Source organism: Mesocricetus auratus, unplaced genomic scaffold (genome assembly GCF_017639785.1).
Source record: "Mesocricetus auratus isolate SY011 unplaced genomic scaffold, BCM_Maur_2.0 Super-Scaffold_100676, whole genome shotgun sequence".
NCBI classification, from domain to species: domain Eukaryota; kingdom Metazoa; phylum Chordata; class Mammalia; order Rodentia; family Cricetidae; genus Mesocricetus; species Mesocricetus auratus.
The window spans coordinates 144,492,652-144,517,083 of record NW_024429266.1 but is presented as its reverse complement, the minus strand read 5'-3'; the positions used below and the strand labels follow the sequence as shown (position 1 = coordinate 144,517,083).

At 48.5% G+C, this 24,432-nt stretch overlaps 1 protein-coding gene across 5 annotated transcripts in view; it reads right to left on the bottom strand.

Annotated features, from left to right (window-relative positions):
• Positions 1-24,432, bottom strand: part of Slc4a5 (solute carrier family 4 member 5) — an 80,414-nt gene that overhangs the window by 13,123 nt on the left and 42,859 nt on the right. For all 5 annotated transcript variants that reach the window (XM_013119249.3, XM_005078328.4, XM_040737721.1 and 2 more), the window contains 8 exons: positions 21,354-21,487; positions 19,626-19,897; positions 15,168-15,226; positions 13,493-13,693; positions 6,714-6,827; positions 4,692-4,853; positions 3,821-3,999; positions 2,221-2,293 (listed from right to left, as the gene is read on the bottom strand). In XM_013119249.3, the coding sequence (XP_012974703.1) occupies positions 2,221-2,293; positions 3,821-3,999; positions 4,692-4,853; positions 6,714-6,827; positions 13,493-13,693; positions 15,168-15,226; positions 19,626-19,897; positions 21,354-21,487 (1,194 nt within the window). The remainder of the gene's footprint in view (positions 1-2,220; positions 2,294-3,820; positions 4,000-4,691; positions 4,854-6,713; positions 6,828-13,492; positions 13,694-15,167; positions 15,227-19,625; positions 19,898-21,353; positions 21,488-24,432) is intronic.

The window sequence follows — 24,432 nt, the reverse complement described above, 5'->3', positions numbered from 1 at the left end:
CGTGAGTGCGTGCTTGAACACATACACACACACACACACGTAAAAATGTACAAACAAAATGGTCTGGGAATATAGCTCAATTGCAGAGCACTGTCTGGCATTCACAAGACCCTGAGTTCCATCCCTGGGACCATAAAAGTGGTCCTTCGTTTGCTTGTGATCATATCAGGGCCTTGCAAGTGCCAGGGGAGCCCTCTGCCACTGCTCTGTCCATCCCCCCAGTCCCATGACCGTCCCCCCTACCCCCCCCCCCGTCTTCACTGCACTATTTATTTTGTGTTGAAGCCAGCACTGAACTCACTCTGTAGCACAGGCTGGCCTTGAACTTGTAACTCTTTGCATCATTTTCCCAAGTTAGAGGCCTGGGCTATCAGGCCTGGCTCTTAAAAGTGTATTTTATTTTACATGTATTCGCTTAATCAAATTTAAAAACATAATATGCTCATTGCAAAACAGATTTAATTTTTACTTTATGTGTACTAGTTTTTTGCTCACATGTAAACATATATGCAACATGTATACCTGGTGCCCACTGAGGCCAGAAGAGGGTGTCAGATCCTCTGAAACTGGAATTACAGATGTTTGTGAGCTGCTATGTGGGTGCTGGGAACCAAACCCAGGTCCTCTGCAAAAGCAACCAGTGCTCTTAACCACTGAGCCAGCTCTCCAGCTTCTATTTATTGATTGACTGAGTGTGTGTGTGTGTGTGTGTGTGTGTGTGTGTGTATTCCTGTGTGCAGGTCACTGAGCTTGTATGAAGGTCAGAGGACAGCTTTCAAGAGTTGGTTCTCTCCTTCCAGGGTATCAAACTCAGACTGGCAGCCTCAGCAGCAGGTACCCTTACTCAACGAACTGTCTCCCTAGCCTGCAAAGAACCACTGTAAAATAAAGGAGACCATCTGTCCACCTGCGTGTGATCTATGCACACAACGGAGACGTTCCTTTGAAGGACCCAGCAGCACAGCCACCACTCAGATGTGCCCAGCATCTATTTGCAAGCCAGAAACACTTGTCAGTGAGTGAATCATGCACGTCTGGCTGTTCACTCTGTTCTTGCAAGGCCACCTCAAAACTGGCTGACTTAAGAGATTAGAAGGTGGGAGGAAGGAACAGCAACAAAAGTGGACTCAGTTTAATAAGAAAGGAAAGTCTTGCGTGGCAGAGATGGCTCCTTCAGTAAAGTGCTTGCCACACAAACAGAAGGGCCTGAGTTTAAACCCCAACCCCAAGTGAAAAGGCCGAGTGTGGAGGGACATATTTGTTATCCCAGCACTGTGGAGGTAGAAATGAGAGAAACCCTTGAGCTTGCCGGCCTGCCTGGCCAAATGTGTGAGCTCCAGATTCAGTGAGAGACTCTGTCTCAAAAAAAAAAATTAGAGAAACCATAGAGATAGCTCAGGAGTTAAGAACACATACTGCTTTTGCAGAGAACCTGGGTTCAATTCTCAGCACCCATGTTGGGTGACTCACAAACCCCAGGAGAATCTGACACTTCTGGCTTCCATGGGTGGTGTCCATACTCATTCACGTATATACATGTGCACACGGACACATGTGTGCACATGCACACAGATGTGCACAAGTACACACACACACACACACACACACACACACACACACACACGGGAATCTTCTGTGGGTATTGATGGAAGGAATGGACCATTAATAGACAACTGGATGTGGCAAAGAAGAGAGAGCAGTGCGGCCTGTCAGGATTACCTCATTCCTGACTGGAAAGGGCATCTCCTGAAGGACGCAGCCTTGAATGCAGCGCTGCTATAGTGTCCTCTAGCTGCTGGGAAGTGAGTAAGAAGGGTTTCAAAAATCTGGGGGAATGTCGCTTGTGTGCCCAAGATATAAAAGATGGAGAGATGGAGATTGGTCTTGTACAGCCTAGGGGGTCCTCTATGCAAAGTTTACATTCAGAAAATGGGCAAAGCAGGAAGATCTGGAGTGAGCCCAAACCATGGCAATGTGGACTGCCCGCCTCTGGAGATCTTTAACTAAGTAGGAAAACAACACTGTAGACTTCCCTGGTGACAGTGGCCCCTGGAAGGGCCGGGGCAGAGCAGACAGGACAGCAGTAATGCTAACAGCCCATGTAGCATCACAGAAAATGGTGAATGATGAAATGCCACCATGGCCTGTTCACATCTTGCCTTTCTTATGGCCTGCAGGCCAGGGGCCCTTGGGCCTGTGGGTGATGGGGTAGAGCCTCACCTTTAGGATAGGAGCCAGGAAGACGGAGATGCCTGTCAGGATGAAAACCATGATGCCAGTCACTCTCTGCTCCCTGGCGGAGACAAGCACACAGTCAGTGGTGACCTGGAAGACACTCAGTGGCTGTTCCCAGCCCCTTCAGCTCTTCCATTGGATTTGAAGCTTACTATGTCCCACACTATGGACTTGAGGGGTTGCTTCATTGGGCTCTGCCTGGCAGCTCAAGCCCAGTCTTGGCTGGAAAAGGTGGGGAGCACCTAACCTAGGTCAGGGCATTTTGAGGAGTGCCAGGGAAGCTGTTCAGTGTAGTGCCCAACAGCTGCGTGCTTGAGCTTGAGTTGGACTTAGGTCCGCTCTTGGCTCTGCTACTTACACGTGGGCATTAGGCAAGGCCATGAGCGCCGAGCTGACTATAGTCGATGACAACACCGCTATTGGGAGGTTGTAAAGGGCTTAGTGCTCTGCTTTAGTGTTCAGTTCCTACCCCTGGGAATCACAGCTGATGACGACCCGGGGAAGGAGTCTGACTGCTGGTGGAGGAGGCAGCAGGGCCAGGTGCAAATAGGCCCTGGCACAACCCAGACTGGAGCTGTAGGCTCTGGGCAGATGGCATAGGTCCAGGGAGGGGACTGAGAAAGGTCTCTACCCAGGCCAGTCTTGAGCACTGCAACCAAGCAAAGAGGTCTCCCTCAAGGCATGCCCAGGTAGTCTGTGTGTCCCAAGGACACAGGAAGTTCCCAGGGAAGCCATTTTGGAGAACACCAGTGTCTGGCATGGACCTTGGAGCTTCGCTGTATGAACCGTTTGTGATCTGACACGGGGCAAGAACAGAGAGTCAAGGAGAAGAACAGAAGTGACAAGCCAGGGCTACAGACTGGAACCCTGGATGGGTCCAGGAAGGCTCTCAGGAGGTATGGTGGCTAAGCAGGATGTGAACCAATGGGGAGACCTCTAGAGGGTCCTTCAGGAAAGCCAGAGAGAGAGGCAAGAGGCTCAACAGTGGTCCATGAGTGAGACTCTGGAGCAGCGGTTCTCAACCTGCAGATTGCGACCAGATACTTATGTTACAATTCATTACAGCAGCAAAATTATAGTTTTGAAGTAGCAATGGAATAATTTTATGGTGGGAGGGGGTTCACCATGACACGAGGAACTGTATTAAAGGATCGCAGCATTAGTAAGGTTGAGAACCGCTGATCTAGAGAGAGAGAGAGAGAGAGAGTGTGTGTGTGTGTGTGTGTGTTCATACTGGGGACTACTAAAAAAAAAGTATCATTTAGAATTGTCCAAGGGGTGGTAGTGCACACCTTTAAACCCAGTACTCAGGAGGCAGAGGCAGGCAAATCTCTGTGAGTTCAAGGTCAGCCTGGTCTACAGAGTGACTTCCAGGACAGCCAGGGCTACACAGAGAAACCCTGTTCTCGAAAACCAAAAACAACCACAACAACGAAAGAATTGATAGAATTGAACTTTCACCTCTCTCCTCCAGGCTGAGGTTTCAGTGGTCACAGAGAATGCCCAAATACCTCGAGGAAAAACACCTTCCCTTCCCCTACAGTGTCTACTCCCAGTCAAGTGGCTCGCGCCTGCTCTGTCCTACCTGACCCCCAGGAACTGGGGCTGCTCCCCGGGAGCACTGGTCTCTGTCTCCATCTTGAGGCTGTCGATGTGGGCAATGGAGATGACCGTGGCAGCCACATACCAGGGGAGCCCCGTGAAGGAGCACAGGGCCATGAGGATGCCCACCCAGAACAGGTCCAGATGGTAGCCGGCGGCCTTCTGCAGGACAGTGGGACAGGAGAGGCTTCTGGGGACCTTATCCTTCCCAAAGTAACTGTTTTGTGGGTCATGGTCCAAGGGCTCCCCATGCATTCCAGAGTGTATTCTGGCCCCACTAAGGCACTCACCCTGAGGACTTAGGTGTTTGGGCCTCACCACTCCTAAAGGTGGCTTTAGTTGCCACCTGGTCTAAAAAAATTGAGCCAGGGACACAGGTGTGGAGAGAGGGATGTTCAGGCTTGGCAAGGCCCTGGGTTTGGTCTCTGGGGAGAAGAGCTCGTGCCCACCGGCCACAGCCTCTCTGTTGTTCTTAGGTAAGGGACCAGCGTAGAGTGGTCCAGGCTAAGTGAGGCAGTCAGTGGTGACCTGAGTCTTCTCAGAGCCGAAGGCAGGGAGGGGATCTCTAGGAAGCATGGGGCTGAGGAAACTCCTCTGCCTCCTGATTTTAGGCCTACACTCATCGGCATGTGTGAGGAGCTCAAGTTCAAGTGTCAGGAGGCACCAGCCACAAAGACATTTTGAGGTACACAGGGGGCTTGTGCTGGCATCTGGTTCTCAGACAGAGTCACCTTGGTCCTGTTCAAGGGCATGTGTCTCTCACCTGAGACACTAAAGTGGGACTTATCTTCTCAAAGTATGAAGGGAAGAATGCCCTTCCTCTACCCCCAACCGTGCTCCTGGCTCAGCCTTACCTTCAGCTTGTTCTCCTTCCGGTTGACAATGACAGCAGTGATCTGCTGGTCCATGAAGATCAGGATGGTCACCAGCAGGGCGGGCAGGATGCTCGCAGGGTACACCCACCAAGGGTTCTTCCCAAAGGGGGCAATAAACCAGCCTCGGTCAGGCCGTGTGGGCTGAGTGGAGGAAGTGGAGAGGCCTGTTCCCCTCTCTTTTGTCCCAGACACTTGCCTGTGTCCCTTCTCATCACTGCTCCCTCCCCACTTGGAGGCACCTTTCAGCTACAATATTTCCCCCTCAAAGATGCCAGGAACCTGCAACCTTAAAGAGAATCACAGAAGCAGGTGGGCATGGATGGAGCTCAGACACGTTGGGGCTACACAGAACTAAACAGGCTGCAACACCCTGGGAAAACAGGCAAGGACCGGAGGGCAGCCAGGAGGGCATATGTAGCCATTCTGCACAAAAAGACCAATGGCAAAAAGGAGGCCAGACAGAACAAAGCAAGGAAGTACCTGATGGGCCTAGTGTTGGGGACTATTATTTTAAGTAGGCAAAGATGTGTTACCTTTGTTTCTGCTGCCTTTGTTAATGATGTAAGGATGTTTTACATTTGTTTGTGCTGCATCTGTTTAACTATGTAAAGATGTGTTGCATTTGTTTTACCTTGCCTGCCTAAGGCACCTGATTGATCCAATAAAAAGCTGAACCACTAATAGTTAGGCAGGAGAGGGATAGGTGGGGCTGGTGGGGAGAGAGGAAGAGGAGGAGGAGGAAGAGGAGAACGAGGGAGAAGAATGAGGGAGAAAGAGAGGTATACTCCCAGGGCCGGAGGCCAGGCAGTCACCAGCCAGCCAAACACGAGAAGCAGGAAAGTAGGACATACAGAAAGACAGAAAGGTAAAAAGCCCCAAGGCAAACATAGATGAACAGAAACAGGATAATGTAAGTTATAAGAGCCAGAAAGAAATAAGAGCTAAGATAAGGCCAAGCATTCATAACTAATAAGAAGTCTGTGTCTTGATGTGGGAGCTGGTTGGTGGTTCAAGAGAAAAAAATCTGCTACAGCCTAGTGCTGCCTCTGCCTCTGCCCCTGCCCCTACCCCTGCCCCTGCCCCTGCCCCTGCCTCTGCCAAGCCATCTGCCTAAGGAGCTCCCAGGGCTGTCTGTAAAAAGTCAAATATCAGTTTGCATGTTAAGAATTTGTGCTGGGGGTCCTGGAGAGATGGCTCAGCAGTTAAGAGCACTAACTGTTCTTCTAGAGGTCCTGAGTTCAATTCCCAGCAACCACATGGTGGCTCACAACCACCTTGAATGAAATGAATGAAATCTGGTACCCTCTGATGGCCTGCAGGCAGAAGGCTGTATGCACAATAAATAAATAAAATATTAAAAAAAAAAGAATTTAGGCCGGGCAGGCGGATCTCACAGATATCCGCCTGCCTCTGCCTCCTGAGTGCTGGGATTAAAGGCGTGCACCACCACCACCCGGCGTAAGAATCTGCATTTTTAAGATCCTTCCTACCTAACCCCCAGGAACTTGGGCCTGCTTCCCTGAGGCACTGGTCTGTCTCCATCTTGAGGCTGTCGATGTGGGTGATGGAGATGACCCACACACCAGGGGAGCCCCATGAAGAAACAGGAGGCCATGAGGATGCCCACCCAGAACAATCTGACACTAGTACAGTGTCACCCTTTGGGGATGACCATTCTAAGGAATCACTTTGGACAGATCTCAGTTGGCCCAGTTTGTAGACTGCCACAGGCAGAGGATCAGAAATCCTCTGACAGAACCCCCGAGGCTTCTGCTGGCTTGGAGGGGAGATTTCAGAGTCTTTCCCACTCTAAAGGCCCACAGCCGTGTATTATGGTAATATGTCCCCACCCACCTCTCAGATGATCACCTCCGGGAGGCATACACAAAGGGCTAGAGTACACACAGGGTCTCTTGGCTGAGAGGGAAAGGTTTGATGAACACAAAGGGGACCTTGCAGGTAGGAGGCAGGCAGAGTGACTGCCCAGATCAAGGAGCAAACCTTGATGACATTCGGCACATGCAGCTTGGGGGTTTGCAGGCCAAAACAGGCATCGATTCCACAGAACAGCAAGATGGAGAAAACAATGGAAAAGTCAGCCACCAGGGTCCGGACCTGCGGAGAAGGAGGAGGAAGTGAGTGTGAATCCTGGCTCGGAAATCAGCAGGCCTAGGCTCTCACAGCCTGGATCACCATGTCTCCAAGCCTCAGTTTTCTCTCCTGCAAAATGGAGATAATGACAGCAGTCACCTTGGAGACACAGGTGAGAGATGTTGGTTGAGGGAGCTTGGGAGGCTTTGGCCAGCCTGGCAGTCTCCCTGAAGTCACACTCAGCAGGTGGGGGAGTTGAACTCAGAAGGAAACCCTAGCTCCTCCAAACACACTGGCAGATTGTTGTACCCCACCTGGGCTGAGAGGGGCCCCCTCCATTTCATGGGGGACCCCCGACTACTCTCAGATCGTCCGTCTGCTAAGAGTCTCCAGTCTCTCACTGTTTTAGGGAGGCTATTCCACCTCAGGACCTCCTCTGTCCGTTCAGAACCAGTGTCCCCCAGTGCCGTCTACATGTCCCCTCTTATGTCTTTTCAGAGAAAGTGGTGGTGTCGGGATGGAGCGGAGGGGCACATCACATCTGTATTCTATGGGCACGCCTGTTCTCCGCGCAGGAAGGAATCAGCAGGGACATGTCACCAGCTTAGCGTGCCCACATTGTGAAGTGCTCTGAGCTAAACCACCCTGAAGGAGTGCAAGTCTGCGAAAGAGACACTCAGACATCCCAGGTCTCAGAACTGTGACTGGGCACCTGAGGAGAGGCAGCACTGAGTTCTGGAATGACCGACTGTCTCCTCCACTCCTCTCTGTATCACCATTGGCTGGAGATAAGCCAGGAGGCAGGGAGCATAGTTCTGATGTTCTGTTTATAGAAACCACTTGAAGGGCAGAGGTAGACACAGCACACTGACTTCATCCCCGAATCCCCACGCTTTCTAGTTTGTTATTAAAATAGCATGTAACTGGCTAAAATTCACATAGCATGGAGAGACAGGAAAGGTGCATCTCAACCCCACCGACCTGTCCTCACTTGGTCCTACCTTCCACATATACCCACACTTGGTGTTAGTTCTGGAAGTCTCTTTGGTGGCTTCACACAGCTTCATACTTTAAAACCATTATTTGTTCATTTTTATTTATTTATTGTGTATACAGTCTTCTGCCTGCATGCCAGCGGAGGGTACCAGATCTCATTCAAGGTGGTTGTGAGCCACTATGTGGTTGGTGGGAATTGAACTCAGGACCTCTGGAAGAACATTCAGTGCTCTTAACCGCTGAGCCATCTCTCCAGCCCCTCATTTATTATTATTACCGCCCATGTGGGAGAATGATGAGGGGGCACATATGGAGGTCAGAACACAAGGCTGAGGTTTCAGTTCTCTTCTTCCACCTTTCTGTGGCTTCTGGGGTTGGGCCCAGTGTGCTGAGCCATCTAGCTGACCCTTCATGGTTTGAATTATTAATTAAAACACCCTACTCTCTATACTGGGTCACCTTGCCCAGCCTTAACACATGGGGAGGTGCTTAGTCTTACTGCAACTTGATATGCTGTGTTTTGTTGATATCCATAGCTATCTGCTCTTTCCTGAACAGAAAGGGAGGAGGAGTGGATTGGGGGAGTGGGAACGGAAGGGGAAGTGGGGAGGCCTGGGAGGGAACACTGTAGCCAGGATGTAAAATAAATAAATAATTAAAAGAAGCACTGCCTTTTTTTTTTTTTTTTTTTTTTTGGTTTTTCGAGACAGGGTTTCTCTGTGGCTTTGGAGGCTGTCCTGGAACTCGATTGGTAGTCCAGGCTGGTCTCAAACTCACAGAGATCCGCCTGCCTCTGCCTCCCGAGTGCTGGGATTAAAGGCGTGCGCCACCAACGCCCGGCTAAGCACTGCCTATTGATGAGGGCTTAGATTTGCTTATGCTGTCCTTCCTGCTCGCTCCAAACCCTGGGGAGTTATTTTTAAAATTCTTCTATGAGTGGCCTTTGCTGTTTGTATTTCATCACTGCTTCAGCTTTTGCCAGTGCCTTTAACTCACCACCACAGCAGGTGCCACCCTGCCCTGACCGCCACCTCTCTCCTCCTCTGCTCCCCCTTCCTCTTGTGACACCTTCACTCTGACCTCTACTGCCAAGTGGATTCTATCTGTAAAAAGATTTCTCATTTTAGATCATGTGCTTGTGTGTGTGTGTGTGTGTGTGTGTGTGTGTGTGTGTGTGTGTGTGTGTGTGCGCGTGTGTGTGTTCATAGAGACCAGGCAGTTGTGAGCTGCCGGATATGTGTACTGGGAACTGAACTCAGGGTTTCTGTAAGAGTAACAGATGATGTTAACTGCTGAGCCATCTCTGATACACGTATTTTTAAGACAGGGTCTCTACATAACTCTGACTGTCCTGGAACTCATAGAGATCCACCTGCCTCCTGAGTGCTGTTACTAAAGGTATGTGGCATCACGCCTTCCTCCATTTTGATTCTAATAGTTTAAATATGTAAATATTGGTCACAGCCCAATCAATATTCAGGGCAGGTAGATACTTCTCTTTTCGTAATCTCAGCATCCAGATCAAAGAATTATTAAGTTAAACAATGTGAATTTGCCGTTTTTTCAGATACAGGTGATTTCACATGCTCTGACCTAACACAAAGATGGACATAATACCTAACAATGTACTTTGTTCTGCCTTAAGAAATAAGGTTTCTTATTTCTGGGCGCATACCTTCAATCCCAGCACTCAGGAGGCAGGGGCAGGTGAATCTCCAAGTTAGTGGCCAGCCTGGTCTACATGGTGAGTTCCAGGACAGCCAGGGCTACACAGAGAAACCCTGTCTCGAAAAACCAAAAATAAAAAGTTTTCTAGGTGTGGTGGCTGACCTGGTCTACATGGTGAGCTCCAGGACAGCCAGGGCTACATAGAGAGACCAATCTCAGAAAAGAAAGGAAGGAAAGAAGGAAGGAAGGAAGGAAGGAAGGAAGGACAGAAGGAAAGAAGGAATAGAAAAGAAAAATCCTCCATTTTGTTGATACCTTTCTCTTGAACCCAGTAGCATTTTGCTCTCTATAGAAAACTATTGACAATTTTATCTCATTCAACAAAATATAGTATTGTTTTGTGCTGTTAAAATTGTCACATAAGGCCGGGCGTTGGTGGCGCATACCTTTAATCCCAGCACTCGGGAGGCAGAGACAGGTGGATCACTGTGAGTTCAAGACCAGCCTGGTCTACCAAGTGAGTTCCAGGACAGGCTCCAAAACAATACAGAGAAACCCTGTCTCGAAAAACCAAAAAAAAAAAAAATTGTCACATAAATGGTAGCATATTTTGGTAATCTTCTGACACTTTGTTTGTTCAACATTATTCTTGTGACATTTTTTCCTGGCAGAAAGAGATAGCTACGTACATTAATTGTAGCAATGATTCCATGATTTTTTCCATTTATTTATTTAAAAAAATTGTTTTATGTGTATAGTTGTTTTGCCTGTGTGTGAGTGCAGTGCATGCCTAGCTGGTGCCCAAAGAGGCCAGAAGAGGGCGCTGAATTCCATTCCCTGGAACTGAAGTTACCAACAGTTGTGAGCCACCATGTGGGTGCTGAGAACCAAGCCTGGGTCGTCTAAAGAGCAGCCAATGCTCTTAACCATCCAGTCCTCTCTCCAGACTTTCCATTCATCTATTCGTTGCACTATAAGTTGATACAGATTACTCAGTGTGGCCCTCCTACTTTGGGAAGCTAATGCAGGAGAATTGCCATGAGTCTGGGACTAGTGGGACCACAGTCTAAGTGAAACCTCATTTCAAAACAAAACAAAATAAAGCTGATTACTTTCATTGTTTTTCCTCTTAGAATCAATGTTCTTTGTGAAAAATGTTGCCCATGTGTGAGGCTTCTCTGCAGTGTACACCTGGGTGTGGAAGTGACAGCCTGAGGACAACGTCATCTTCAGCTTCATCCCAGGGGGCACAGCCTTCTCCGTCCTACGTGGCTGGCACTCCTGAACAGCACTTTTCATCTCCAGTCCCTGGTATTCCTACACTTACCAATCTTATGAGTGCCAACCGGTGCAGCCTTCTTCTCCAGGAGGCAACAGAACACTTTAGTCTCTAAAAAAAAAGTGTGTGTGTGCGTGTGTGTGTGTGCGTGTGTGTGTGTGTGTGTGTGTGTGTGTGTGTGTGTGTGTGTACAAACCACAGCTTGTGTATGGAGGTCAGAGGACAGCTTGTGGGAGACGATTCTCGCCTTCTACCATGTGTGTCCCAGAAAGGGTATTTAAGTCACCAGTCTCGGTGACAAGCACCATCACCTGCTAAGCCATTAGATCTTAATTTTGGTAAGATTTAGAATGACATTAAACTTCAGCTAGAAATGCAAGGGTGATGATGTTGCTACTGAAAAAAGACAAAGAACTTGGTCTATAAGACGATACTTATCATAAGGTGTAGAATTGAGGACTGTGGTACTGGCATATAAATAAGCCAGTGAAATGGAACAAAAAAACCCAGAAGGGACACTGTCATGCAGGAACATGTGAGACATGGCAAAGGATGCATTGCAAAACAGTACAGAAAACAATGATCTTTAAAAGCAAAAACAAAAGCTGGGACAATGAGCTTTTTATACGAAACACAAAGCACCACTATCTCCCATTATACATCAGAATGGCTTACAATGGATTGCGGAGCAAACACAAAAGGCAAGCCAGGCTTTTAGAGCTTGACAGGGGATTTCTGTTAGTACTTTCTGAAAGGGAAATTTGACTGTTTGATTAATCAACAGATCCCATTAGAAAAGCCAAGGAGTGGGAGAGGCCGTGGAGAAGGAGGCTTAGCAGTTAGGAGCACTGGCCGCTCTTGCTAAGGTTTGGTGGCTCACAACACTCTGCAACTCCAGCCCCATCAGATCTGATGCCCTCTTCTAGCTTCTTTGGAGACTGCACGAATATGGTGAACATACACACATGCAGGCAAACATTCATACACATAAAATAAATGAATCTTAAAAACAATAAGTTAAAAGAAGCCTGGCAAGACAGCTCAATAGGTAACCCTCAGGACCTGAGTTCTACTCCCAGGACCTACATGGTGGGAGGAGAGGACTAACCCCTACAGGTTGTCCTCTGAGCTTCATACATGAAGCATGGTACACCTGCATAAACAAATAATAAAAAAGTTTTAAACCAGGTATTGGTGGTGCATGTCTTTAATCCCAGCACTTGGGAGGCAGAGGCAGGTGCATCTCTATGAGTTCAAGGCCAGCCTGGTCTACAGAGTGAGTGCCAGGACAGGCTCCAAAGCTACAGAGAAACCCTGTCTCGAAAAACAAAACAAAACAACAACAACAACAAAATTAAAAGAAAAATCAAAGGCCAGTTAACAGAATGGGAACAGGTCTTTGCAACACATACATCACAAAAAAAGAGTACACAGCATATAGAAATCAAATTCAACAGAAAACATGTGACAGATTAAAACAGAACATTTCCAAGAACAAAGCCAATTTGGCTATATGGCCAATAAACACATGATAAGTTTGTTTTGTTATTGTTGTTTTGTTTTTTGGTTTTTCAAGACAGGGTTTCTCTGTGGCTTTGGAGGCTGTCCTGGAACTAGCTCTTGTAGACCAGGCTAGTCTGGAACTCACAGAGATCTGCCTGCTTCTGCCTCCTGAGTGTTGGGATTAAAGACATGTGCCACCAACACCTGGCTGTTTTTCTTTCTTTCTTTCTTCCTTTCTTTCCTTCTTTTTTTTTTTTTTTTTTTTAGCTTTATCAGTCACCAAGGGAACAAAAAAATTTAGAAACACAAGGAGTTAAGAAGCAAAAGGCCAAAAGGAAGGTTGGAAAATGTTATCCTGGGAACCTGGACTTTTCTACCTCCAAAGTCTTGCTTGTGGGTCTTGTTTGTTTTTCGATACTGAAGATTAAATCTAGGGCCTCCGCTGGGCATGATGGCACATGCCTTTAATCCTAGCCCTCCGGAGGGAGGCAGACACAGTCAGATGTTTATAAATTCAAAACTAGCCTGGTCTACAAAGTGAGTTCCAGGACAGCCAGGGCTGTTACGTAGAAAAACCCTATCTTGTCTCAAAAATACCAAAATAAATAAACAAATTAAAAAATGAAAATCTAGGTCCTCCTGCTATCAAAGACAAGCACTCTGACCCCAAGCCATATTCCTAGCCCTCTTTCAAAAAACTTTAATCTTATAGTTAAACCTTTATTTTTATTATTTATTTGTATGTGTATGTCTGTGTAAATGAATGGCGTCTATGTGCTGGGGTCTCTGGTGGCATGTAGAGGACATCATGTCTCCCTGGAGTTTCCCAGGCTGGCTTTGAATTTGTGATCCTCCTGCCTCAATCTCTATGGAGCTGGGAATTATAGGCTTGGGCCACTGGGCTGGGCAAAATTTGTGGTCTTAACTTGTATAAATCCCTCAGGCCAGTGCCTCCTTGGTGTCCATCCTTTCAGAAGATAGAGTCATTTGGAGGGACACTGTGGGAGTATTCCTTTAAAAGAATTGTGCGTGCCCACACAAGCACAGGTACCATTGGCCCAGCTTGGAGGTCAGGGAATAAAGCATGGGAGCAGGTTCTCTCTTTTCACGGTTTTGGTCTTGGGGATATGACTCAGGTTGTCAGTCTTGGCCTTAAGCACCTGTACCTGAGGTGCTGTCTCACTGAGCTGAGCCTGTCTTAAGACCCTGGATGTAAGTCCTGATACCTGCTAGGGATACTTACTTTGGTAGGAAAATAGCGGCTGAATTTGAATTTCTTCAGAGTCAAGGTCATGGAGTAAGTCCCGAAGAAAAGGATGAAGGACATGAGTGCCAGGTCTGGAATGAACCGGCAGGAGTCCCCCAGCAGGCGCCCACCGTAGCTCAGACACTCCTTCTTGCTCAGCAGGGACCAGTCCAGCGCTGTGAGGTTAAGGGGGGTGTACTTGGAGACCAAGCACAGGAGAAAGGGGGTCAGAACCCTCCTATTAGGCAGTGTGTCCTTCTCCCTGTGGTCCTGGGTCACCTCACTTCCAAACCTTTGCAGGTCCCTAGCCCTCCTTCCCATGGTGGTGCCCTTAATACCAGAGCAGTGTCCCTGGGGCAGGCTGCCCAAAGAATGACAGGCACGCAGCTCCCAGAAAGATTAGGGACAGTTTCTTCTGGGACATGTGGCTTTGACAGCAGGAGGAAGATGCTATTTCCTTCAGTAGGTCTGTCTCCCGTTCCAGGCTGAGAGCCTCGGTGCTACTGACACTGCCTTCCCAGAGACAGTTAGCGTCTCTTCCTTTCCCTGTGTCTCATCCTCATTGTTCTCTTCTTGGGTCATTTCAACCACTTCCTCCCTTGGTGTCCCAGATGCTAAAATTCAGAGACTGTGAAATAGTGAAAATACATACATATACTTATAATCTATATCCTTTGTAGCTGTGGGCCTCACATATGTGAATTTAAGCAGTTGCAGATAAAACATTAGTTGCATCTGTATTAAACATGCATTCATTCTTCCTCCCTTCCTGGCTGGATACGACTCCCTGCCTCAAGCCCCTGTGGCCTCGGCTTCCTTGTGGTGATGGACTATAGCCTGGAACTGTGATCTGAATAAACCCTTCCTCTCAAAGCTGCTTTTTTTTGGGGGGGGGTTGGGGTTGCTTGGAGCCACTGTAAGAGGCCTCACACCTTTGTCCTCACGCTTTTAGAAATCTGAGACCACTCTGCGGAGTCACTAAGGAGTGAAGAAGCAATGCAAAGAAGACACAGACCAAACCATCCCAGCGGGTGCATGGGAGGCCACCTCCCAGCACCTAACACGTAACAGGCACTGGTAAGCAGGCCCTGCCTGGGATACACGGTCAATGGAGACAGAGATAGGCTGAGCCATTGACTGCCTGTGCAGGGGAGTGTAAGCATCCTTAGGGACACTCAGAGTTTACAAAGCTGCCCCAAGGCCTATACGCTGCCCTTTACCTGGATTATAATCTAGCATCCTTCCATCTGCTCAGGCTGAGAGAGGCGTGAAGCCCACCACTTACCATTGTTTGGGAAGGCAGACCTGCTGGGGTCCCTGGAGACTATTAGGTGCCAAGGACAGGTTAAATTCATTGGGGGCGGGCTAATGAACTTCCAGATCTGGGAGTGCACTGTTGGATGGGAACTGGGAGTTCCCCAGCAGAAACTAACCGCAAACTGTATATGTATACATCCGTTTATCATCTACCTCCCCTGGGTATGCACACATTATATTTCTGCATAGAGATGCCACGCACAAAAGATGCTTTTAAGCAGGATGCTTACAGTTATAAGCTTAAAAGCATCGTTCGCAGAGCCCAGGTGCTCCTGGGATTGACCTCCCAACTCCTTCCTGACCCCCCACCTTAAACAAAGCGCACGAACAGTCTGCCTGATAAGAAAGGGCTTACCAGAGACGTGTTGGTGTTTGGTGCCAGCGGGGCTGAGGCATTGACCATGGTCGTATTCACTGGAGAAGACACAGAACATGGGCCGGGGTCAGTGGTTCCTAGATGTGCAGCCTGCAGCCTCTGAGGGCCCCACCCCTGCCCATCTCAGATCTCTCCTACTGACTTCACCTTCCCGCTCTGCTCCCATAAGGCAGGAAATTGCACACCTGACTCACACAGAGCAGCTGCGCTGTGCAGACCAGCTCATCCTGAGGACCAACAGCTGATTCTAACAACTCATATCAGCAATCGGGTGCTGAAACCAGCTGATCAACTGTGTGTCTGTGAGTCCTGCTAGACACAATTTTGTGCTGTCATGAAGTTTTAAAAAAATGTTTCAGAGAGCGAATTCCATGTCATGCACTATACCAAATTCTGGGAATGCACTCATTTGTTCATTTCCCAAAATCTCCATGACGTATCCCCATTTTATAGATGAGGTAACTGAGGCTCAGTGATCTATTACCTAAGGTCTCAGAGCTCATGCTCGGAGCTATGATCCCATCCCGGGCCACTGGCGGAGTAACTATCAGCCTCCCACTCTGCCCAGTTTCCATCTATGGAGACGTCTCTCCTACCCACTCTATGATCTTTAAAAGCCAGCCAGACCTACCAGAGTGTTTACTTGGATATTTTCCTCTCTAATATGCACCTTCAGTGCAGGGCAAGAAGAGTATAACCTGGATCTAAGACCTGAAGGAGAACCAGAGCCCAAAAGTGCTGCTTGCTACCAACTGTCCACTCTGCGTCCCTTGCTAAGCAGCCCCTTCCCTGACCTCAGTGTCCCTAACTGTAAGTGGAGTACCTAACAACCTCTTGAGCTCTGGGAGGAAAGCTGGAAGAGTCAGATCATTTCCCACTCTCCCTCTACCGTGTCTGGCTCTCCTGACTCTTCTGGGTAGGAAGGGCTCATCACCCATAGGGCCAGGCTCCCCAGGTGATGTAACCACTCATCATGAAGGCCAGCTTTGGAAGACCCCTGCTTGCCTGCTCTCCTCCTCTGGACTGCATGAGTGGAGGGGAGACTGGCTTCTTCCCTTCTGCCTCCAAGCAGTTCCTGAGTGGCAGGTTTGGGGACCGATGGCAGTTGGTGCTATAGTCTGAAGTGGTGTAGAATCCCCATTGGTTCCTGCTGGCTGTCTACCTTTGGATTGACACGCAGCAAAAAGATCCTAGACCTGAGGCTTCATCCAGCCTCTAACAAGTTGTCCATGGGGCTGGGTTTAATCACAGAAGTTGGTCACGTCTGGGCCAGCTGGATCAGTGTTGACCCTGGGCATACCAGTGCCAAGGGCATTGCATCCTAAGAATCATCCTGAAGAAAGCCTCCCTTGTGAGGAATCAGGGAATCTATTGCCTCTTCTCACAAGAAAACATGATGCCCGGTTAACATCATGAACAGAGAAGCCAGACAAGAAGGCCCAGTAGGGGTTACCCACTCCACTGCTCAAGAGTGCCCCAGCACCCAGTGTTTTCACGACAGACACCTTGTCTTCTACTTGGGCTTACTAATTCTCTTATAGCAAGGACTGAAACCCTAAACGAGATGGAAGAACTATAGTATGGGGAAGTCCAGAAAGGGTCCAAGTAGCAAATATTGTGCAATTCCGGTGTACACAGAGTGGTACTCACTTAAAGTTGAGAGCGGCCAAATCAGCATTTGCAGCATCCATAAACAGAATACAAATCAGTTATCATGGAAAAATATCAAAGAGGAAAAGGGTATCTCAAGCAAGCTTGTATGATGAAGAATGTGAGAGAAGGATAGTGTGCCATCGTTAGACTGGGCTGCACAGAAAAGCTAGGAAATAGGGTGGTCAGCGGCACATGAACTGGGCAGAAACCCCCATTAGCTCCCCACTGCGCTGGTCTTCTAAATGCCCAGACCATCTAAGTTCTCCTAATGAAAATGAACTGGCGTTAACACCAGCCCATTTATTCTCTGTGGAGAAATCGTGCCGGGATTAGTAGCTAATCGCAGCTCAGTCAGGCAAAAATTTTCAGACTTGGGAGGGAGGGCAACTGAAGCCGTTGGAAGACTTGTCCATACACAGCCAGTTGGGCTCTACCCCAGAGTTTCTAGATTTCTCAAGTGTGGGGTTGGAGCCCACAATTCTGCATTTCTGCTAAGTTCCTAGTTGGGGCAAATGCTGCCAGGCTTGGGACCATGCCCTAAGAACCATGAGGATGACTCAAGATAATCAGGCATCAGGCAAGAATTGTGGGGAAGTAATTCATAAACAGGCAACAGCTTTTTTATGCCCTTGGAAGACCACTGTCTATGCTCCTGCAGCCCCTGTTCATAGGGCATCTCTAGGTGAACAGATGGTCAAAGCTCCTCACAGGACCCCTGAGTTTGGGCTCTTTCTAAAAAGAGACAAGGATGTATGATTTTTTTTTTTTTTTGGTTTTTCGAGACAGGGTTTCTCTGTATTATCTTGGAAGCTGTCCTGGAACTCGATTTGTAGACCAGGCTGGCCTCGAACTCACAGAGATCCACCTGCCTCTGCCTCCCGAGTGCTGGGATTAAAGGCGTGCGCCACCAATGCCCAGCTAAGGATGTATGATTCTAAAAGGCAGGGTTGGGCCCAGTGCATGGGCCGAGAGTCTGAAAAGCACAGTAGTAAAACCAAGCTTGGCCCCTGAGGCAAGACTCTGCCTCATATAGAATCAAGAAGGCCTGTAGCAGAATCTCTTTAGAGATCTAGGCGAGGACCAGTACAAAGGGTAGACTTCACCTATCACTGTTTAATAGAACAATTCAAAACTAACGCTAGAAAGAAGAAAAGACAGAGAGAGAAACTTAGACTTCTTTCCAGGCCAGTGTAGTGAGTAATCCCCTGCAGGAAGGGCATCTCATAAAAGACACAGCCTAAAGTAGGACCCCATACTTGCAATACAGAATTTTGACTGACAAGATCAAAAAAATTTTTTTTTGGTTTTTCGAGACAGGGCTTCTTTGTGTAGCTTTGGAGCCTGTCCTGGCACTCACTCTGTAGACCAGGCTGGCCTCAAACTCACAGAGATCTGCCTGTCTGTGTCTCCCGAGTGCTGGAATTAAAGGCAAGATCAATATTTTTAAGGCAGGGTCTCAGCACGTAGCCTTGGCTGGTCTGGAACTTCCTACATACACCAGGCTAGTCTCGAACTCACACAGATCCACTTCCCTCTGACTTTTAAGTTCTGGGGTTAGAAGTGTGTGCCAGCACCCCTGGCATTATCAATTCTTTTTATTATTTTTTTATTTTCATTAAGATGAGGGATTGAACAATCTAATATTTACTTATTTTCCTTCTTATTTGAAAACCCCCCAGGCATCCCTGATAAACACTGATTACTCTTTGACTGTCAGGGAAAGTGAGGTTCAGTGTGGCCGTGGGTGGCCTCTGGACCTCAGTTTGCTTTCCGCAGGCCAGTATAGTGGCGCTTGCGTAGGTCTCGCACCCTACTCTGCATTCCCTTGAGCCCTCCAGCTTTGTTCCACTAGCAGCTTCTAGGGGCATGGTTCTGACCGTGATGGAGATCCGACTCTGGGGAGGCCTTCACTTTGCAGGGGATGATTCCTTTGGTCAGAAAGCACTGAAGATTGATTATCAGGCTGGCCAGATGTTAGCTCCAGCCCACTCAGTGCTGGAGTCCTTTAAACCCCGCTGGCACATGCATGCCAGACAGTCCAAGCAATTGGCTCCCAGGCAAGGGGGTTGGTAGCTCTCACAGTACTCTCCCCGCTGTAAGTTCCCCCTATGCTCGGCAGCAGCTGGCTTCCTGGAACTTCTCAGTTCTCATCCCACATCCTGTGGTGGATGTGGTCCCTCATGACGGTCCTCTCAACCTGCCCACATGCCTAGGAGACTGCATGATGCCAGTTTCCCCAACTCTTCCAACAGCATGACAGGCAAGGCCCCCCCACCGTGACTGTGGAGATGCTTGTCCCCTGGGTTGGTCTCACTCTATAAGGTTTGTAACCACATTGGCAGTGGTATGTCATTTATTAATGGCCCTGGGAGGGACCATCAGATCTCCCCCTGACTTGCACAGCATAGCCGACAGCTGTAACCTCCACACAGCCCATGCTTCGGTAAACCATGCCTTGCTCTTCCTGAAGTGCCCTGCAGTTTCCTGATTACAGCCTTGGGTGTTTTTTTACCACAGCATGTGGTGGCTTTTACTCCCGTTATCATCCCCTCAAATTCTTTCCCAAAATTAGGTTCAAGACTCTGCAGTTAGCATTGTGAATTTCACAGCCAGCTGGGTAGCACAGCCAAGGCCAGTCTGGGTTGTGTAGACAGACCAGTTTCACTAAGTAAGCACCCAGCATGTGTTCCTTTGGAACAGTAAGCACCTGGCTAAGCAACCCCTCCAAACAAGCTCCCCTCCCGCATTGAGAACGTGGGGGGGGCGGTGCGCATTGGTGATTACCTGTGTCAGGAGCAACACACTCGCATTTGTAGGTGGTGATGGAGTCAGGCTTGAAGTCCGTATTAATGGGATAGTAACTGAAGGCACCAATCATCTTCTTGATGGCGTCGTAGATGAAGATGAAACTGATGAGGGTGGAGAAGCCCTCTTCGGTGAATCGGGTGATGTACTTGATGATAAAGCTGGCATCTGTGGCCACCAGGATAAGGCACTGGATGGCGGAGTGCAGGCCAATCCAGAGGCGGAACTCCATGTAGTCCAGGCCATTGGCTCTGGATGGCAAAAGGAAGTAAGGGACCTCTGGTCTAGGCTCCCCAGCCCCACCCCAAGTGGCTCATCTGTAGCACAGAAGACTGCCTTAGGACAAGACAGGGACAATTCCTGGGTGGGGTTGCCTAGTTTTGTGTGTGTGCATGTGCATGTGTGTGTGTTTTCTTTTCTTTTTAGAGGGGTTTTCAAGACAGGGTTTCTCTGTGTAGCTTTGGAGCCTATCCTGGCACTCGTTCTGTAGACCAGACTGGCCTCGAACTTACAGAGATCCACCTGCCTCTGCCTCCCAAGTGCTGGGATTAAAGGCGCGCGCGTGTGTGTGTGTGTGTTTATGTGCATGTGTGCACGTGTATTTGTGGGTTTGTATGTATGTTGGTGTGCATGTGTGGAAATCTCCAGGTAGAGAGTGAAAGGAGAAATATCTGCTCAGGACCCTCAAGGCCAGGTTCTCATCACAAAGGAGATTTATTTGCTCCAGAGGGACAGAGGGTAGGGAATGAGAGACAAAGACAGGAGACAGAGGACCAGGGAGAAGGGAAAGGGATATTTGTTTGAGGGGTAAAGGGGGACAGACAAAGGACTGCCTCTGGATAGAGAGGAGACAGACTTGGCCTGTAGGCAAATGGTGGCTTATAAAGATAAAGGGGGGGGCATGTTAGGATGGGGTGTTTAATTTTAATTGGGCATGTTAGTTAGGTGAACCAGTGCGGGCTTCTTATTGCTGGACTGCAATACTTCGATAGCTGGATCTTGGTAGTCAGCTTCAGGAAGATGAAGTGACTAAATAAGGTACTAGACCTTGATGGCTAGCCTTAGGAATGTAACCTCAGGGTTTTTAGCAAGGCAGAGGGAATGGGAGAGAAGGGCAAGGCCTGCCAGAGCCATGTTTGCAATGCTTGAGCTGGCCAGAGTCCCTTCAGGGACTCCCAGGGACGTACCCATCTCTACCTTCCAAGCACCAGGATCACAAGATGTTACATGTGGGTGAGTTCTGGGGCTTGAACTCAGAACTTCAGGTTTACAGAGCAAGCACTTATTGACTGAGTCACTTCCCCGGCCCTGGGGTGCCTGGCTTTTGAGAATTCTAGGAAGGGACCTCACTGAGTGTCAGGAATCTTGGTGCTTGGTAGGGAATGGTCTGGAGTAACATAGGGAATGGTCCAGTCCAAACCCATAAGGCAGCCGAGCCTTATGAGCACCTGCCCAAGGCTATTCTGCCACACTGGCTTTCCAGTGAGCAGTGGTGTGGCCTGGCTTGCTCCCATATGCTAATCTGCACTCTGAGAACATCAAGGCAGTTTACAGGAGTCAAAAGGAACCACCCAACAACCACAGTTCAAGATGCCCATCCTCAACAAGCCCCTCCATCCCCCACCCAGCCTGGACCTGTTCTCCACCCTCATCTTGGCTAGCTGCTTCAATCAAGACTAGGCATGGAGCCTACCATGTGGTACCTACTTGCTGAAGTCAAAGAGGAGCTTCTCGAAGATGAGGATGGGCCCTGTGCTGCTGAGGATGATGAGGGGCTGCCCCGAGAAGAGGCAGAACAAGGCACCAGCCATGGCAGTGCCCAGGAAGCTCTCCATTACTCCCTGTCGAGTAAGAAAGCAGGAGGCTCAGGGAGGCAGAAGGGGCTGGTGGGTGGGCAGTTTCCTCTGAGATTAAAACCTCCTATCTTGGAGCGAAGCTTCTTAGGACACAGGATTTTTACAAGGGGGTAAAACAACCCATCGTAAAGGGTGGTGAAACTCTCTGTCCTGCAGGGAAGCTCCTTAAGCTCAGGAAGTATACAACTAGATGGCTTCAGGAAGTCCCTGAATCTGAACAGATACACTAGTCAGTACCCACCATGCACATGCAAACTGTAAAGCCTACAGAGACAGAATCTCGGACAAACTGAGCTGCCTGTAGGAGGCTCAGGCCAATTGGGTCAGTTGGAAAGGACACTCTTGAACCTGTGAGCTGCCTGCAGGCTGTGCAGTGTGCCACAGGTTTCTAGCTTTTGTGTGCTGTCACCCGTTGGAGTGGGCTTTGCTGATACAGCGGTATTTGAGTCATATCTGTTCCTGTAAGTAATCCTTCATCCATGTAAGTAACCCCAGAAAAACTCATGGTTCACCAAGTTGAGCTTTGGCGTTATCCTTACTTTGGTCTCTCATGGGCTCCCTATCTGGGGTGAGGAGATGTTTGTTCTGTCTCTCCAGGAATAATGTCACACAACTGGGGCCTCTCTACACAGGCTAAGACTAACTACCTCTCCACTGACCTGTCAGTGGGCTCTCTCTTCCCAATCCTACCTCCCGTCTTTCATTCCTGCCATGGCTAACATCACTCTCTAATTCCATTTGGATAACGGTTCTCTGGGACTTCCGTTGTCATACTGAGCCCTACAAAACAGTGAAAATTCTTATCCCGGGGGCCCTTTCTGTTGTCATTCATTCATGTAATTATTCATTCATTTTCAAACATCTATGGGTTGCCTTTAGACTTCAGACCAAATCATTCATTCAAAAGCCACCTAGCAGGTACTGGAGAAATGTCTCAGAAGCTAAGAGCACTTGTGGCTCTTCTGGAGGACACATGCTCAGTCCCAGCATCTACACAACAGCTAACTAGTATAATTCCAGTTCCAGGGGATCCAACGCCCTTTTTCGGCTTTGCAGGCATTGCAAGCATATAGTGCTCAGACACACATGTAGGTAAAACAGTCATGTTAATAAAATCAACATAAATAAATCTTTAGAATGCTATGTACTAAGCAATGTGATGGGCACCAGAGACCAGCCAGTCAACAATAGAGCACATTTTCAAGTTAGTGGAACATGAAGATAAGCAGCTAGTTTTTTAGGGCTTTTAAACCTAGGCCTTATTGATGATTTAGGTACATGATTCTCAGTTGTGGGCGCTACCTTGTACCTTGTGGGCTACTGAGCAGCATCCCTGGCCTGTAGTCACTAAATGCCAATACTCACTGTCCCTTCCAGTTATAAAAGCCAAGTCCAGCTGTGGATATGGGCAAATGTCCCCTGGGGTCAAAACTGCCCCTGGTTGAGAGTCACTTCCAAGGAGTGGGATGCTGGCATGGGTTCCCAGTGGCAGAAAAGCTCACAGCAGAAGAGAAGGGGTCACCAAGCAGGTCACTCCAGACAGATAGGTGAGAGTTGAGGACCCAAGCACAAGCAAGTATTGGCTCGGAGATGTGCATTAGCTGGATTGCAGAACAACCAGCCCCAGGGAGGGGACAGTGCACACCAAGGCAGGGGCAGAAGGGAGTGTGTCCCAAAGAACTGAGGGTATCGGGGTCAACAGAAAACACATTGTACGAAGGACAGGATGCTGAGGACGAGAACACGGAGACAAGGCTTGACAGACAAGCATGTAGTTCAGGGCAATGCTAGCTTCTGTCAGGGATAGCAGGGTGAGGCACGTTACATGTTATGCTGGAAAAGAATCACGAGCATCCAATGAAAAGAAAAGATGGCAGATGGCAGATGGTAGATGCCATGTTATCAGTGTGATCCAGGGGATTCAGGGAGGCAGCCACGTAGGAATGCCCAGGAGACAGCTGGGCATGGACCTGGAGCTTGGGAGACAGATGTGGGTAACAACAGAAGTTCATTTCCACATCTGAAAACGGGTCTTTTCCATGGTGCTCTGAGATTTTATGTTGTCTTGCAAGTGTTGGGGATTGAACTCACGGCCTTGAACATGCTAGGAAACCTCTGAGCTAGATCCTTGCCATTTTTCTATTTTAAAATTTAATATCTTAAAAAATTATGTGCTATCATTATTATTGTGCATGTGTATGTCATGTGTACATGTGCACACACACATACATGTACAAGTGTGGAATTCAGATACGTAAAAATCTCTCCCTACAGAAGACAACCTTTAGGAGTCTTCCCTCCTTTTGCTGTGGGCACAGGGGGTCTAACTCAAGTCATCAAATTTGCACTGTAGGTGCTTTTATCCACAGAACAAGTTCCTTACTTTTTTATTGTTGCTGTTATTTTGAGACAAGTTTCTCCCTATGTAGCCCTGGCTATCCTGGAACTGTCTGTGTAGAACAGGCTGACCTCAAACTCAGTAGAGATCTGCCTTACAAGTGTTGGAATTAAAGGCATGCATCACTACACCCAGCCTGTTCCTTACTTTTTATATTTTGAGACAGAGTCGAATGTATCCCAGGGTAGCCTCCAGCCTAGTATGTAGCAGAGGCTTGCCTGAACTCCTGATCCTTCTACCTATGTATTTTAAGTGCTGGGGTTGCAGATGTGTCCCATCACCATAGCCTGGTATATTGTTGTTGTTTTGAGACAACATAATGCTGAGTTGCCCAGGCAGGCTTTGGACTTCTGATCCCTCAGTCTCCTGAGTAGCTGAGATTGTAGGGCAGGGCTCCCAAGCTTGACATTGCTCTGAGCTGCCTAATGGTTCTGCACAGAGGCCCCCACTGGAGAAGACCCTTGGTGGCAAACTTGTGTGCGTCTCTATGAGGCCAGTACCTTCCCCAGGGAAGCTCACGATGCTCTCATGG